Genomic DNA, 18656 nt, shown 5'->3' with positions numbered 1-18656 from the left:
ATATCTAAATAAACTTTCTGATATAAATTGAAGTAAACCAAATATATTTAAAATTTATTTATTTCGTAAGATTCGATGGCAATTAAGAATTCAGATTTTTTTGAAATGAGATATAGAGAAAGAAAATCGTCTTGCATTTTTAATTATTGTAAATAAAATTAAAGATATGAAAATATCTCCTGATTTATTATGTTTCAAAGTGGTTAAGGAATATTTTTCTTATTTTTTTGATAAGAAGATATTTCTGACAAATATTGATTAAAATGAAATTGTGAATAAATACAATAATATAGTATCACACATTCAAAAATATGAAATGAAAAAAACATTTCCACCTTTTGAGTGTCATTGATTTAAATCAATTAAATTCTTTAAAATATTTATCAAGAAAATGCTCTAAATCATTTGTTCCTGAAAAGACTTTGCTTATTTTAATAAGAAATTTTGTTTATTTTAATATTTTTCTTAAAGTATACGATATTGGAAGTAAAAGACAAGGAAAAAGGTTTACTAATGTACTCTTAAATGAAGTGTTTTTTTTTTCAATTTCCCGCGTAATACTTACTTTTGTAAGAATAATTGTAAACATTTATGAAGAATTTCATTAATATTTCATTGAATAAATATAATCAAGTAATTCAAATAAGTAATTGAATGTTTGCTTTTGCTATTTAAGTTTTTTACTTTTCCGTCAGTTTAAAAATATTTAGGGTACAATGGAGCAAATTACGGAATTTTTTTCGTAAGTTATTCTTTATATTTATATATGATAATTCTATGTCATCAATAAACTTTATCTATTTGGGAAGCATAAAGCTAATTTTTCCCGTGTTAACTATCTTGAGTGTAAAATCACTAAAGATAATTAAATGTTCCAGAAAAACTTTGTAATTATTCACAAATTAAAATGTATGCCGATCATTCTATTATTTTGTTCAAGGCTGAGGACATGATAAAATTCTTACAAATTTTAGCAGTTATTATGTTTTTACAAAGGTGTAAAATAATGTATTTTTAAAGAGTGTCCTTAAAAAGAATATTATTATATTAAAGAAAAGAAAATTAACTACGTGGAGAAAGAGTTTAAATTTTATTTATATTAAATTGCATACTTTAAATGATATAAGAAATTACGTCTTGTCGATTCTTACGGCAACTCGGACTTACTTGGCAATTTTCAAATTACGTGAAGAACACCAAAATAATGGGTTTACTTTACAGTTTTCAGATTTACATCAAGATTACTAAGTTCTCGTTTCTCAAAAGGTGTCTCGATTTAGCAAAGATGATTGCATTTCTAGGTTTACACGGCGATCTTCAAATTACGCCAAGATTGCAAGATAATAGGTTTACTTGACGATTTTCAGATTACTCTAAGATTGCCAACTCCAAGTTGCCAATTGCAAATCGGCTAGTTTCTTTTTTTTGGAGGGGGGCGATTTATTGCAGGAGCTGTAAAAACAGAGCTCCCGTTATCTCAGGAACCGTAAAAAAGTTTCAAGAAATTTAACTATCACTCCATTGTATCACTTTATGTTCTAATTAAATTCGGAGTTAAAAAATAAATTATTTAACATTTAAATATATATATAGTGAGTATTAATAATAAATATGTTGATATTTTTAAGAAATTATGAAGAATTTTAATTCATTGTAAAATATAAGAAATTTGTAATACATATTTGAAGTAAAAAAATATTATGAATCGCCTAATTTATTCTCATAGAAAAAGTATGTACTAACTTTTTTCAATTAACATATGTGTTATGTATATTTATCTAAAAAATTGCAAAGAATTTTAAATGAAAATGATACGTCATATATTTAATTGGCTAAAAAAAAGGAAGATGTAATTTTACGCGTGAATATACTTAATTATCTTTCTAGCCTTCTATTTATATTTAGTGTTTAGCAATCACCAAAGAATAATTTTATTTTAAAATTTAAAATAACACACTTCTAGTGTTACGTGCATATAAACTTTTTCAACTTCCTCCTTTTTTTTACCAAACACAATTTTATTATTGTATCATATTCGTATTGTTACATCATATTGTGCTTTTTTTAGATTACATTTCTTTATTTTTCCTATAACGTTCTCGCATAGAATTTGTTTTATCAATTTGTTTTTCATAATTAATAATTTATACATGATTTTAAACCATTGCCCATATTAGGAAAAGAATGTATTTAATCACCTAAGTCACTATTTGTATGACTGAATGTATGTGTTATTCATAAAACTAACGAAATATTCAAACATAAAGAGAATGTGTCATTTGTGTTTGTGAGGACGACATAATTTTAAATCATGATTTATCTATAACATTTTTCTATGAGTTATTTAATCTCTATGAAATCTAGTATTCGTAAATTCCTATTAAAAACTAATATTAAAAGGTTTCAAGTAATAGACGATAGTAATCATTATAATAATAAAGAAATATTGGAAAAATTTGCGTAAACAAAAGAGGAATATGCATAAAATAATGAAATAATATTGAGTAATATCTGCACTTGAAAATTGATTTAGTGTTGTTCGTTTCAAAGAAATAATGCATACGATGCGCTACGAACAACATTTTAGCTAACATTTGAATACTTTTCTGTGTTACATGAGTTTTCACGTCACGTACATTTTCTACTGCATTTGTATTTATCTAGCAAGAGAAATGCATTGTGTTTTTTTCTCAGATTGTTTTTTATTCTTGTGATAAAAATCCCAGATGAGCATTATTTGTGGCCTATTTCAACAGTTTATAAAAATATACTTTGTAGCGGCAATTGTAATTTAAGGCATGGAATAAGCAATCTTAAAGAATGGGGAAATAAGGTTAATCTTCTCAATTATTAAGGAATTAGAAATCTACAAAGATATTCAATAAGCTGTTTAATGCTATTTGGGATATTAATTTCATTATATCAAGAATATGGTGTGCATGTGATTGTCATGTATATCATTTGTAATAAGAATGTTTTTGTTCTTTTAATTTTCATTTTGATGTGCAATGTTTTTACATATTATAATATTTTCATTCAGTTGTAATTTTGATGTGGTCTGTACAGTTTTTAAGTGATTAAAAGTGAAAATGAACAATGTAAAACTACTCTTGGACATTATAAATAAAATGCTTTGCTAAGAATTGTGATTTTTTTTTTCATTTTTATAACATTCTTGCGCAAATTTTGAACAATTATTAACAAAAATACAGGCTTTTATAGAAACTTTGTTTCATTAAAATAAACACTAAATATCATTATTAAATCCAAGTCTCAGAAATTAATTACAGAAAAATGAAAGCAGAAAAACTGGAACATAAACGTTACCAAATACCAAGACCGTTTTTTTCCATAACTAAGATGAACCACACACACACACAAAAACCCAAGAAAGAACAAAGAACAATATATATATTTTTTTTTCAAAATTTATGAACAAATACATTTATTTATCAACATAACCGCAAGGAACAGATTTTTGATCCTTTCATTGCATATTGTTTTCATCAGTGATATGCAATAGGCTTTCCTTTAACCCCTTCAGGTCGGAAGTGCGCAGGAAAACAATGCTCCTCCGGGACGGGATGAAGCAAACGGCAATTGCCAGTACAGGCCAGACCTTGTTCTCCAATGAAGTCTAAAGAAAATTATATTTTGTGAAAATATACATAATAATTCGTAAAAACTACTCTTTGCATAGAAATGAAACAATTTTTAAATATGTGGCAATAGATATCCCACTTTCAATCATGATTTAAAAAATGTATTAATAATGGTATTTAATACTAAAAAATAAAAATTACATATTGCATTTTATTTCGATAGGTAGTTCTTAAAAAAAAATCAGATTATTGATACAAAATATCAAAATACGAGAAAAAAACAAATATTTACAATTAATATTTTTAAATACTTCTTAAAAACTGTAATATTTAATGATTCAAAGCTGTAAGAAAAATCACACAAAGCAGATTATCATTAAGATTTGTATATATTGGCTAATAATGAAATTTTGTTGAGCTTAAAGACATCAATCTCAAATTTGTCATTAAAATTAGAGCTAATTTTAAACAGGATTATAATTTATATCAAAATAATGAGTTGCAAGACATATCTTTTAATATGTTTTATTTGACATCTTTATTCATCTATAAACACAAATATTACACTCAATTAGAAAGATACACAAAATATCAATCAGTCTATGTATAGGGTAACAATTTTGGCATACATCTGCCATTTTGAGAATAAAACTGTATGCCTAATTTCATTCATCTAGCTCATTGAGACATTTATTTGCATACTAATAGACGGACAGATAGATTTCCCCTTATTTGTTATTTGTTTATTACAATTTTGGTGCAGAGATAACATAACAAAATGTATCCCTCTAGTTTGTTCATTAACTACCGTATTAACAGACATCTCACAATATCCAAAATATTTTTCATCGGACTTGCTTCGAAACGAGTAGCAAATATAAAAAATTAAATGAATTCTACGAGATAAGGAAATATTGTTTGTTTGTTGATTATCATTTAAAAACTTCAGTGAAATCATAAAATCTTTTGTTTCAGTTTTAGAAAGAATTTTAAGAAAACTCCAAGAAACATCTCACTAGAATTCAAATTTACACAAAGAATCGTAAATTATTAGCAACATTTCAGAAGTATAATAGAATGAAATTATATTTCTTCTAATTTCATCTCATTTAATTGTAGCCAAAATTTTTTGCATCTTTTTTCTTCAAATTATTAGGCTAGAAGCATCCTTTAGAACATTTTCCTTGATTACATTTTTAAATTCAGAACGCATATAATAAAAGGGACCTGGAATTATCTCAAAACCATCAAAACAGATTTGAATGTCTTGCTGCATTGAGTTTCATTACTAGGGTTTGACAATAAATTTCATGTTTACAAGATGATACTAAGTTCAATAACAAGTTACGCCCCACTTGAGCCAAGCACCGCCATAATAAAACTGAATCAATACACAATATGCTAATAAGAGCATTTTCAGATACAAACCTTCCTGAAGCGAGTAAGAATATCGGAGAGGGTTTTAAAGTGACCGTCATTTTGAATATCCTAAGGAACATGTAAAGGCTGGAGCAGGCTTTGAATAATTCAATGAGAAATGAATTTTAATTCACTTTGCAACTTCGGATCAATATCCTTATTCTCCCCGATCAATGTTTGCGATAAATACAGACAGTAATCTAATCTTAAACACGTTGGTGGCGGTGAAATCTTGTCTCGTATACCGACAATAATTATCAGTTTTGAAGCCACTTTCTTAGAATTTCCTGCAGTAAATTATTGTTATTCAATTTAATTGCGTATATTATTTTTATTTCTAAAAAAATTCAAAGCTAGTTTAATATAAGTAACAGAATTAATTGACTGCCGGCACAAGACTATGTAGTAAAATTTGGCTGCGATTGTTTGATGCCTAACAATAACAACATTTAGTTTAGTACCAGACCCGCTTACATGACGATTCTTCGGTGGAATCGGGTCTCGAGCTTGAAACTCTCCGATTCTGAAGCCGAGACCTTGCCACCAGGCCACTCCAGCCGATTTTTATTTTTGAACTAGCCGCCTTTGGCGACCAGCCGGTTAGCCAGTCTTAATGCTCCTTAAAATTTTAATAATTAAATATTTTATGTAATTCCTATTTTAATAGCTCCTTCATCAAAATATTTTAAATCTTCAAATTTTGATAGTCATATAATTCCTTCATAATATTATAAAGGCCTTCAGCCATAATGTAATATGTATCTCTCTAATTTTCTGTTAGCTCCCGTAGAATTTATGCTTTAAATTAAAGTGGAAATAATTAAATTGCAATTAATATAAGAACATTTTTTTACTGAAACGAAGCGTTTTTTTTTAAAAATATGAGTACTGAAAACAGAGTCGCGGAGTATTTAAACCTTATGGGCATTAAAGAATATCTTTTTTAATTTATTTAATATCTCAAGAATTTATCAACAAAATTTTCTTTCTTAGATTCATTATGAGCATATCGATTAATTAACAATGTTTAATTTTAAATGCATCAAACACTAAGAAAATAAAACGTATCGTTTAAAATAAACGGTTGAAAACAGGTTTTAAAAAAACTACTTAAAAAACGATGTACTTAAAACTATACTCATATACAAAAAATATATAACTAACATAAATACATTTTAATTACAAAAGCATACAACGAACCTAAAAATAATTTTATCCAGTCCACATCCGTTGATAATAATTGTCAACACAATGCGGAATTCAGAACACAATGCGCATGCGTGAATTTTCAACGCCAGTTACGTAACGCAAATACGTGATTTTTTCTCCGCCAGTTGGGGTAACGCTATGCGGATTAGAAATTTTTAATTTCCTTTATTCTGTTTTATTTTAATTCAAAAGTACTTCAGAATGAATCTGAAAGATCGATTCATTAACAATGTTTAATTTTAAATGCATCAAACATTAAGAAAATAAACAGAATCGTTTGAAATAATCCGCCGAAAAATGTTAATCCTAGCCTCATTACTGTTGGGAGAAAAAAAAAACTGAAGCCTTACTCATTTGGCGGTGGGGAAAATGGAAGATTTTTTTGGCGGAAAAGTTGGCGGTGGGGAAAATGGAAGATTTTTTTGGCGGAAAAGTTGGCGGTGGGGAAAATGGAAGATTTTTTTGGCGGGAAAGTTAGTTTTTAATTAATAATTAAAATTCTAATTAAAAATTTGAAAAAAGGAACTCCAGGTGCACATTCCCAACCTCCAAGGTATACATGTACCAAATTTGGTAGCTGTAGCTCAAACGGTTTAGCCTGTAGAGCGCCAACACACACACACACACACATTGAGCTTTATTATAAGTATAGATATAGATAATGATAACTAAATTCTTATTTAAAATAGTGGCCTGAAATTTGACGTATATGTTATTTATAATTAACCACCTTTATTGATCAGTTGAATTTCAGGGGATATTGATTGTAACTTATGCATCTTCTATGCATAAGTTAAAGGAAAGTTAAGTTAAGGGAAAAAATTATGACAGTTAAATTTGTACCATTAAAAAGGTATTTTTTAAAAAAATGATGAAAAAGTAAGAATTAATAAAGAGTGAAAGTAGGAATATAATTAGAATATTTAACTTGGAAAAAATTCCATTCAAAGGAACCCGAAAGCTTTATTTCATTCATATAATAAACACTATTTTATAGAAAATGCAATATATTCAAGGAAGTCATTAATTTTATATTTTAGATGATGATATTTGGGCATAAAATATCATCACCAACACATTTGAAAAATTAAATTAAAATAAATAGATACAAATGACATAACCTTCTTTCCGATATTCAAATACTGTCAAACACACACAAACACACATTAAAAAAAAAAAAAACTGTCAGAAAAATAAGAGTGGATTTATGGGAAATTATGCATAAGCGAAAATGATCTTTTTAGGCTCCACTGACATGCAAAATAATAATATTATAAAAGAAATATATGGCATGAGGTTAAAAAAAATTCTAAATAGCAAATAAATACGGATTAGTCAAACCATATGAAAGGAAACAAAATGTCAAAATCTACATAAGAAATTTATGTGAATTATAAAGGCGAAATTGCTTATTAATGAGGATAAAAAAGAAAGAAAAAAAATAGAAGACATTCTTGTTATCGATTTAAAAGTTCAGAAATGTATAAAAATTATTAACATAGTTGTTAACTGCATACATATATGTATCTAAAGTATGCTGTGAGTTGAAACAAATTGCAGTAGCGAAATCCTTGATATATGCCAAAAATGAAATGCATACAAATGGAGAAAGCGAGGCTAAGAAATTATCCCTTAATACTTTTAAATTAGGATCTATTATTCTAAGGTGATACTATGAATGTTAAAATTATAATTGATGACAGAAAAGGGGAATATTTTTATTTTCTAAAAAATAAAGTGACATCTTTTTAGGGAAATTCATTTAAAAATTAATATGTGTCATTAGGGTAAGAAGGGTTAAAATGAGCAATTCACAGAAAACAAAACTAAACTTAAATAAATTGTTTTATTTAACAGCATTATTTTAGTACTATTAGTGAACACTCACAGACACTGAAGAACACGAAAACAAACATGACACAGGAAAAACTGCCCGCTTTTCCTCCGTCCAATCGAAGCTGGTGAGAGTGAAGCTGGCCTTGTCATAGCCACCGGTGGTTGTGGCCTTGTTCTGTCGCACGCCCCTCCCACACACACTGAGGGTGAAGCTTGTAATGCCTTCTATGAGAAATATGGTTAGAGATCGGTGAGGTCATAGCTGGCGGGAGGCAAGGAAGGTATACATGCTCCAGGCACCACAAAGAAAAAATATTAGTGCATTTATGCCCCTTTATAAAGAAAAATAAACGTCATGGCTGGAGCATAATTTATTCTCACTAAATCATGAATGGGAGCGAAAAACATCATATTATACACACGTGTCACTTACCCTTCTAATGCTAGTACTGGGGAATTACAAACGGCTTCTTCTTCCTCTTGTGTACAGCCAACCACCTGTCATCATTGAACGAGGCAGTATCGGCAGGATTTGTTGTGGCCGACTGCTGTCTTTAACAAAATCCATCCATATTACTGACACATTTTCCGAATTGGTGTCCTCTTTGAAGAGGTTGGCCCTAAGCCACAGGTGGTTAGTTTACAGACATCTGTCGGAAGCAGTGTGTTTTTCACATATACGAAGAAGGTAATGCTTGTGACTTGAGTATCGAATAATGTATTTCACCTTTCAGTTTAAAAAAAAACGAGTAAAAGTGTGGCAGCGACGTAGTGATCATAATGGCCTAGCAAATGAAAATAATGTTCTGGAAAAATTATTATTCTTTCTATCATATAACGCTTTAATAAATGACTTAAAAGCACCATTGTACCCCACTCCGACCCCCTCCCCCAGTCTCTACGCCGCTGGCTAATGGATCTCATTTTGCAAAGGTAAATTGTGAAAAATATTACTCAATTGTGTACTCAAAATTTGACAGAAGTTCTGTTATGGTTAGCATTCTGAGAGACCAAAACAATCCGATTCACCGATGGCTGATCATGAAAAATAAAATGGAATTGCAACACATCTATATACTTTGCAAAATACTTATGGCGAATCTTACAATATGTATTGGCTACATACATATTGTAAGATTCGTTAATACATATTAATACAGATTTATATATGAACTGAAATTCTTCATTTTCTATTTAGTTCCTGAGATGAGAGAACGAACACATATGATGAAATGCAAACGAGGATGGGGTTCTCCCTCTATTCACTCGTATATTTATATGACACGATTTACATTTCTTTCATTGTAAAGTGTACAAGAATCCGGCACGTCTTTTGGGCCTCTTGATATTGACTAATTAATATTAAAAAATTGGTGCAAATCTATAGCTCTATCTTTCATGTGCCTACAAACGGACAATAAAATCACTGCCGAATTCATAGAAAATTTCGATATAAATCTACTATTTTTTTCCATTGCCTCGTTTGTTTTTAAATTTGCGTTATCATGTTTTCAAATACATGGTCACGTATCGAATTTCATTTATTTAAGTCATTACATTTATGAATTATTGCATGCATGAAAAAGCATAGATGGATAAATGAAAAACCATTTGATAAATTTGGCTCAAATTTTGTTAGAAATCTTCATTTTAATGCTAAACCTGTGTACTAATTTCTAACTATCTAGCTCTTTACGATTTGTAATTACCGAGTTCATCTGAATTCGATATCTTAAAATTTTTCGAACAGCCAAATAAACAGATTTCCTCTGAAGAAAATGATGCTTATATAAACGAGGGAAATCTTACCTAAAAATGATGCTTATATAAACGAGTGGCCATTCAGAATATACTTCAGAATAGATATTTACATAAAGGCAAATTTCGATTTTACGCACATTACATTTGCAACATTTGGAAGCCAAATAGTGTTTTAAACACCATATTTTCAACAGATTTGTTCTTTTTATTGTTTTATTTGTTTCGGGCTTAAGAGGCTTTTTAGTTAAAAAGTGAATAATTAATGATGATCTAGAATCACTAACACAGATTACATTCCAAAATAATACAGCACAAATATATTTTGTTTCGTTTAATTCGCCTTAACCAGTGGACTAATTGGGATGCAAGTTCTATTGATCCAAATACAATTAATGATTTACTCACTCATCTGATATTACTTCAATTTTGATCCAAAAATGTAATTAATTATAATTTTTAATAAGTTTTAAGTAAAAATACGAGTAGACCTTGCCTCTAGACAATCATAAATTTTTGTAATGTTACATATTAGTTTAAAAAATATTCACAAGCTGCGAGAGAATCCTAAGTAAAAGCCGTTACCCATATTAAAAGTAATGAAGTAGGTAATTGCTGGTTAGTTTAGTTATACGAATGTCTCATTTTTTAAATAACACTAGGGCTATTTTGGGACTGACCTCGTAATTTTGAACCGCGGGTAGATGATGAGAATGACTCCTGAGCTGGCACTTCTTCTCCAGACTTCCGCGCAACACCAGCAGAGGACGTTTGTTCTTGACGGATTTAATGTACACCAGCCCCGTTTACACGATGTTTTCTTCCGTAGAATATGATCTAGAAACTGTAACCCTCTTGTTCTCAAGCCCAGACCTTACCACTAGATCACCGCTTTCGTAGATCTTTGCATATATACTGATAAGTAATATCAAGAAGTTATCAGTTTAAGTTCTTTAATCACACAAGAGCTATATTAAGTAATATTTTATAACCATTTTTAAACTGTAGTATACTGTTCCGAATGTATTAATACTGTTCATATTCTGAGTGCATATAGTTTTCAAAATTATTTTGTTTATTAAGAGTAGAAATTTTTATGAATTCGTACGATTTGGGGAGATGAACCATGGGGTATCAAAGGTAAATCGCGTTCGAGCCAAAACAGAATCTCTCCCTCTCCCTTATAGTCATTAGAGACATAATCTGGCTAAATGGTTCTTGAGCCATGGTATTATTTTGAACCACCCTCTCGTCATATTTAGCTTCATAAAATGACAAATAATCGTTAATATTTTGCATTCGTAACGCTTCCTAAGAGTAAAGCATGGGATATCCATATTTATATCTTCTTTCCTTTTTCTTAGCACCGCTGGTGACGAAAGCTGCTTGCAAAATCCTATCTCGAAAAGCAGCAATTTTTAGAATTTTAAGGCTTTAATCAGAAAAGAAATTATTTTAATTATTTTATTTAGTAAGTATTTTCATTAAAACTATGATACTCAAAATCCTAGTTACGGTTCTGATGAAGCGACAAATTACCCTAATCCACAGTATTTAAATTTATTAAGATATCCCGGTTCCAAACTACTCCCGGTCAGATTAACATCCTATTTTAAATCCGCTTTAAGGCTGCTCGAAAATGAATCTCATAAATTTATATCATGATCAAATGAGGAAACCTACACTTGAGTTTGTATTCTTTCTATCCATATTTCCAAACTAAGACAATGAAAAAGATCACTTTGAAGTTACTGAGGAATTTTGGAAGTGATTTCAGTTCTAACCATAATCAGGTCATGAGAAAGACATCTGAGACACCTCCCTTTCAGTCTTTTTTTTTTATCACTTTAGCTTAATGATGTTTCATTTATGACATAAAATTTAATGAGCCAGATTATCATTGAACAAAATCATCGGTGTGATAAGATCTACAGTCTGCGATCATTCCATCCTTAAACTTTACATCATTAAGGTTCAAATGAAATACTTTTATGCTTTGTTTGAGTAAACCCCCTATTCTCAAATAAACACATTACAATTTTGTAAACCTTACCAGATAGATTAAATTCGGCTAAAATAAAGACATTCATTCTGAAATTCTGTTTCGCATTAAAGATCCGAAAGCTCATTTGAAAAGAAAAGATCCAACAAGCATAAAAAGTTATATTCAAACTTTAGAAAAAGCTATAAGCATCGTCTTAGCTATTTAACTAGCAATATAATTGTTTCAATATATTATTAATATTTTACAAAACTTTTAAAAAATGCTTATATTTCATGCAGAATTCGAGTTTCGATAAAATATGCCTATCTATTTGGGATTAGATTTTCAAAAAAATCCGTGAGCTTAAGCAGCGTTCATACGAGACCAACTATGCAATGGAAGGTCATGCCTACGTCAGAGCGATCACGTGACCCTAATGAGACAATGGTAAATGGTTGTCTCATTGGGAAAACTATTTGCCATAGTTCCACTGCCGTCACGTGATCTTCATGAAGTAGACGTGACCTTTTATTGCACGCAATAGTTGGACCGTTGTGAACACATCATAAAACGTCAATCCAGTTGCATCATAAATTTACCCAAAATGCTTCGCACTCTCATCATATATATTCAGTGTGGATGACTGTACATTTTAGAGTTGCTGAAAGTTTCTCAACAGAGTCCAAAATGGGTAAGAGGAAAGGAACAGAAGATGTGGAAGCTGAAGTGGAGGATAGTAAGAAAGGTAAGCTGGATCCTTCAAGTGAAAAGACAATGGAAGAAAGACCCCATGAGTCTGCAAGTACAAGTGAAACACTTGAAGTTGAAACATCGGATCCAAAAGAACTTAAATACTACCAGATTATAGTTACTGGCCCTGTAGGATGTGGCAAATCGTGGTTAGTGTTGTCCTATTTGAAGGAGAAATTTCCACCGAGTCAAGTTGAATTCCTATCTAAGCAATATCATCATATCCTTCCGTCGAGTAACGAAACTGTAATAATTTGGGATCTAGATTCACGTGCTGAATTCGCAGGGTACCGTCGACAATCGTATCAAGAGGCTGATATTGCTCTTCTCTGCTTTGACATAAAAAAGGGGTCGATGGAACAAAAAGAGGGTCTATTGGGAAAGTTGCTTCAACCATGGATCTCTGAACTCGACGAACACTGCAGAAACACCCCAATTATCCTCGTTGGTCTGAAGGGAGATTTAAGAATAAAACCAAATGAGAATGTTTTTAGTGAGGCAGAAATAAAAACGGCTATGAGAAGATACCCGAGAATTAAGTATTACAGGGAAGTTTCTGCTCGCACGGATAGGAATGGTGTGGAGGAGTTATTTAAAGAAGCAATATCTTCCATAGCTGCACAGAAACCTAAAGTAATGTTTACCCAAAGTGGTTTTGAAATTCCCGGCTGTCGTTGGTTAATATAAATAGACAAAACTAGACATTTCCCGAAGCATTTTGAGATGTTTATTTTGTTTCTAATAAGAATATCGATTGTTTTCTTGATATATTAAGGTGATATTTAGAAGCGGGTTTTTTAAATTATTTAAATATTGAACTTATTACTTAACAAGTTTTAAATATTGATATTTTTGAGTCCCAGCAATTAATAGAAACAGGTTTAAAAGCGATTGTAATTTGATAAATAATTCTTAATCCTAAGGATGTACTGTAAATATCTGAATATTTTGCTATCTAAAATTTACTTCAATAAATGTTCATTGATGATTCCAAGGGTATTCTTTATTTAAGAGTGAATATTTTTTCGAATTTAGTTTCTCGGAAAGGGTTCTCGAGTAACAAGTTTCCTTTACAATCATTGCCTCGGAAATGTTCGAACTATTAAAAAAAAATATATATATAAATGACCCAGAAGGATCGATTGTAATGAATATCAAATATGTACATTACGAAAATGAATTTGACACTTTTAATAAGATGCATAACAGATACCGAGCAATTGTATTTAAATACAGCAGCATCCACTATAAAAAAAAAAATGATCCGGTTACTTGGTTATATGGAGATTGCGAGCATGATATGAAAGAATCACTTTGGAACTCTGTATCATTGTCGATGTTTAATATATATATATATGTAGACTTGATGCAAGTTAAGTTTGATGTTGTGGCTTCACCGAGATGAATAATATGGTTTCATAGTATTCTTCTAACCAGATTCAGAAATGAGAGATTAATTCAGTAATGGCTGAGTTTATTTTTAATACAGAATATAAAGCTGAGCAAGAGAAGCGGGAAAACTCGTTTTCGAATATGATTGTTTGTCGTTTTACAAAAACGAAAGAACTGATGTATAACCCACTTTTACATTTAATCATAGTGATAAATTGTTTTCATTATATAGTTTTATTTAATAATTATTTTCATGAAATTTATGTTTAGTTAGTAATGTTAATATTCTATTATCTTGAAATTAGGATTATCATTTTATCAATCGATAGTTAACACGAACTTTCATTGTTAACGCATTTTGTGAAAGGTATTTTGCATGTTCATGGGAAGAAAATGCATTTTCTTGCTATTTGGAATAAATGAGTGAAGTTATGATTTTCCTTCTTTAAAATACGTTTCAATAAATATTAGGTGAAAACAAATAATACAAGCAAGTCGATTTATATTTAAAAACGGTAAAATAATAATAAATCTGGAAAGTTTAGAAATACATACAGTCACTCAAAGTATTCGGGCACTTGGCATGAATAACTACAAAGCTATTTATAAAACTGTTTATCACATTAAAATAGAAACAAAATGAATCAAGAGGTATTTTAAAACTTGGTGTACAGTTTGTAAAGGAAATCGTATTGTTATTTTAGAATTATAATTTGATCTAGCTTTTCAAATATATTTTAAAGGCGAATAGGAGTCAAAAATATTGGGACACTTTTGAAATGAGAAATTCAACAAATATATAGGAATTGAATTCACATCAATAGAAGTTGAATTTATTTACTACCACGTTTTTAGACTATAATTTGAAACAAAAGTTTCAACGAAGATTACGGATAGAAAAAATAGCGAGAAACAACGATGCATCGGTTGATGTGCGAAATCTTGTAATAAGTCATTGGATAAATCGGCTCTCTGTATAGAACATATCTTGAAATTGAGTTAAGTCTACTGTTTTTAAGATTATTCACAGGTTCAAGAAAAACAAATAAAATTGAAAACAAGTAGAAAACATGGCGTTCAGGGACATTTAATGAATGTGAAGAGAGGTGGATTTTGAAACAAGTTCACATTAATCCAAAAACTAGTGCAGTAAAATGGACTATGCATTGTGAAAATAAGTTCGAAAAATCTGTAAATCCTGAAGTTGTCAAAAATGTTTTAGAAAGCATAAATGCCATAGCAGAGTACTTCAAAGAAAGCCCTACATTAGCAAAGTAAATCGACAAGTTAGGCTGGCATTTGATAAAACGTATGTAAAGAGCCAAAGAATGTTGGGAAAATGTAATTTTTGTTGATGAAAGCAAATGTAACATTTTCGGAACGGATGGCAAGCAATAAGATTGGCGGAAACCAAATACAACAATGCATGTAAAAATTTACGACCTAATGGCAATAAATTTGTCTGGGATTGTATGGTAAGCACTACTTCGGGAACTTTACATTTTGTTGATGGTACAATGAATAAATATGTCTATCTTGACATTATCAAGCGACATTTAAAGCAAAGTGCGAGCAAGCTGGGAATCTCAAGACATTTTAAACTGTACCAAGATAAGGCCCCAAAAAGTACTGATATTTGCAAGTTATGGGTAATTTACTCTGTCCTAGTGTTATTAAGACTTCTGCATAAAGTCCAGACCTTATTCCCATTGAGTGTGTGGGATAATTTGCAGCAAGAACTATATGAACATCAAATTTCTAACAAGTAGTATTTAGTATTTACGAAAACATTTGGTCGAAGAGTGGGCCAAAATCGATGAATCATTTTGCAAAAACTTGTCCAATCCATGCCAAATAGACTATGAGCGGTCATAAAAAGCAAAGGCGGGCCAACAAGATGTTAACTTTTGTTTGCATTGTTTTTTTTTAAATTTATTGAGAAGGCTCCCAATACTTTTTTGAACTCGCTTTCTACTTGATTTCTTTTATTTTTAATTATATTAATAATTACATTAATATAAGAGGTTTGTTTGAATTATTATGATTTGTATATATCAAAATAGCATTTCTTTCTTCTTTTTTTGGTTTCATTAGTATATTTAAGTAAAATATTATGATAAAAATCTGTGAACTTGTAGTGTGTCCCAATACTTTTTTGACAGAATGTATATAAATAGTACACACGTTTATATTCAAACCTGAAATTTGAAATTCAAGGTAATGCTGATTATTAGACCAATCAAATGTTTTACTAATCCTATTTCTGTTATACGAATTAACTTGCGGTTGCTATTCACTGACAAAAACAATTAAAATTAAGACTTGATCCACAATTATAATAATAGGAACCCCGCCATTCTTCAAAACAGCGACTGGAAGTAATCTCAATGAAACTTTCTCACATAGTTTCTAATAAGAGGGTTATATTCCCATTCCGCACCGTCCACGCATCCCATTATGGACCTTGGACAAATCCGAGAGTATCGAGTGTATTCAAATTTTTATTTTCAGAATTCCACACATGAGTATTCTGTGCTTTTAAATATATATCGAAGAAGAGTGAGTATGGATTTTAAATGCCTTTTTTTCCCAATCGATTGAAACAAAAATTTCACACAACTGTAATTTTAACAACAAGATTACATTTCACAGTAAATTAAAGTTGTCATGTGTTTTAAACAAACGAAACGACGGACAACAATGACAGATTGGTCAAAAATTTATAATTTGGATGTTAAAACTGTGTACCAAATTTTATCTAATCTAGTTCTGTATGCTTTGTGTTAAATCATATTTTTTAGTATTCGAATAGATAGTCTTATTTTGAATAGATTTCATTCAAAATTAGATAGAAATCCGCAATATTAAGGCAAAAATCGACTATCAGATTTCATTCTTCTAAATCAAAGCGTTTTTAAATTATTGTTTTCACAGACATAATTCCAGAACTCTGATCGCTTGACTCTTTTAAGTATAAAACTTGAATTTCTATATCGATTTTTTTTTTTGACGAAATACATCTTTTTTGTTCATAATTGAGAAAGTAAATATGTCTTAAATATTTTTTTTAATAATCCGTTAGTCGGTTTTCATACGTACACCTTTTTTTGTATGCTCTTAGTTTATTTATTTTTTAATTTTATTAGTCAGACGCCTTTTATACGTAGAGTGCACTACATATAAAAGTAGACTGAACTCAACAATGAATTTGACACAACTTATGGAAAAGTGATTCTACGCCATTATTATCAAAGCAGCATCAATTCTTCAAATATGACCAAAGTCTCCTCAAAATTTTCTAATAAACATACTTGTGTATTTTTAAATGTACGTTATGGGTTAACAATAACTGCAAAATAACCTATTAAAGTGCGATTCTTTAACGATCAATCGCTAGAATCGGTTAATACACCAGCATAAGAACATCGAATGTATATTTTTGACGACTTTTTTCTATCATTTTAAACCAAAATTTGGCACAAAGTATAATTGTATTCATTAAATCTTGTACAAAAATTTCATATATTTGTCCTTGCGATTTCAAGTTATTGCGTTTACATATATGTGAAAGTACTAACCAATCCAATAGCTGATTAGATTTGTTTAAAATTTTATAATGATCTACACTTATTATGTTAAATTTTATTCATTTAGTACTCACCGTTTTGTAATTATAGCTTTAAAATGTACTGGAATAGTCGAACAAACTTCGTAGGAATAGAATTTGTTAGTGTAAAGATTTAGTGTAAAGATCATATACCAAATTTCATCTCTTTAGCTCAAAGCAGTTTTAAGTTATTTTGTTCCACAAGAGACAGACATGATTCGAAAAAATGTGTTTTTCGAACAGGGGAAGTTTCAATCGTGAAAATTTATGAAAATCTCGAGTTTAAATTTTTCAACGATTTTAATACTTTCTTTGATATATTTTGCATCAAGAAAGACAAAAAAAAAAAAAAAAAAAAAAAAAAAAACTGAAATTGTATATGAGAAGAATATTGTTAAAGTAGATACCATTTTTAATATTTAAATAGTTAATTAAATCTTTTATTATAACACATTTAGTTTTAACTAGTCGCCCTTCGGCGATTATCTCGTCTGCGAAGATAATGGTTATATTTAGCTTCATTTAAAATGTTTGGATATATGAGGAAGATTTCACTAAATTGTCTGACATTAAACTCGTGTTATTTTAATAGAGATACTTACGTCCTGCTTATTATGTACGAGTGCCTTTCTAATGGAGGTAACCCCATAACATCATAGCACTATCAAAAACGTAATTTGTGGTCTATCTAACTTCTAAATTTCGTGGTATTGTAACTTCACTTTGTTTTTATTTGTCTTGCAAGCAACAAAGAGATTAAGCAGAATACGTCCTCTTTAGCTTTTAAAATTAAGAAATTCACGGAATTAACATTTAATGAAGCAATGAAAAACAATTTCAATCTCAGGGCAACAACGGAATCTATTGTTGGAAATTAAGCAAAAATAAATTTAAAAAAAAAACTGACAAAAATAAAGAAACTGATTTTTTGAGAAATCGAATTTTTCAAAATTATCATGAAAGAAAAAGCCAAAATTCAGTTCAGAATAGCACAATCCCATCCTCCAAGTCATACATATATTTTAAATTTTGAAGCTGAAATATACACACAGTTTTATTAAAAGTAGAGATCGATGATTAGATCTTTAAAACAGGAATT

General features: G+C 29.8%; 1 protein-coding gene across 1 annotated transcript; it reads left to right on the top strand.

Moving 5' to 3' along the window:
- The first annotated feature begins 12433 nt into the window (after nucleotides 1-12433).
- On the top strand, nucleotides 12434-14081 carry LOC129969624 (uncharacterized). The gene has a single exon (XM_056084276.1). It carries the CDS (start codon nucleotides 12448-12450, stop codon nucleotides 13243-13245), a length of 798 nt encoding a protein of 265 aa, XP_055940251.1. The 5' UTR covers nucleotides 12434-12447; the 3' UTR covers nucleotides 13246-14081.
- Nucleotides 14082-18656: the final 4575 nt, after the last annotated feature.

Source organism: Argiope bruennichi, chromosome 1 (assembly GCF_947563725.1).
Source record: "Argiope bruennichi chromosome 1, qqArgBrue1.1, whole genome shotgun sequence".
Classification (NCBI taxonomy): domain Eukaryota; kingdom Metazoa; phylum Arthropoda; class Arachnida; order Araneae; family Araneidae; genus Argiope; species Argiope bruennichi.
Note: the sequence above shows the minus strand (reverse complement) of the source record. Positions and strands in the feature narration are given on the sequence as shown.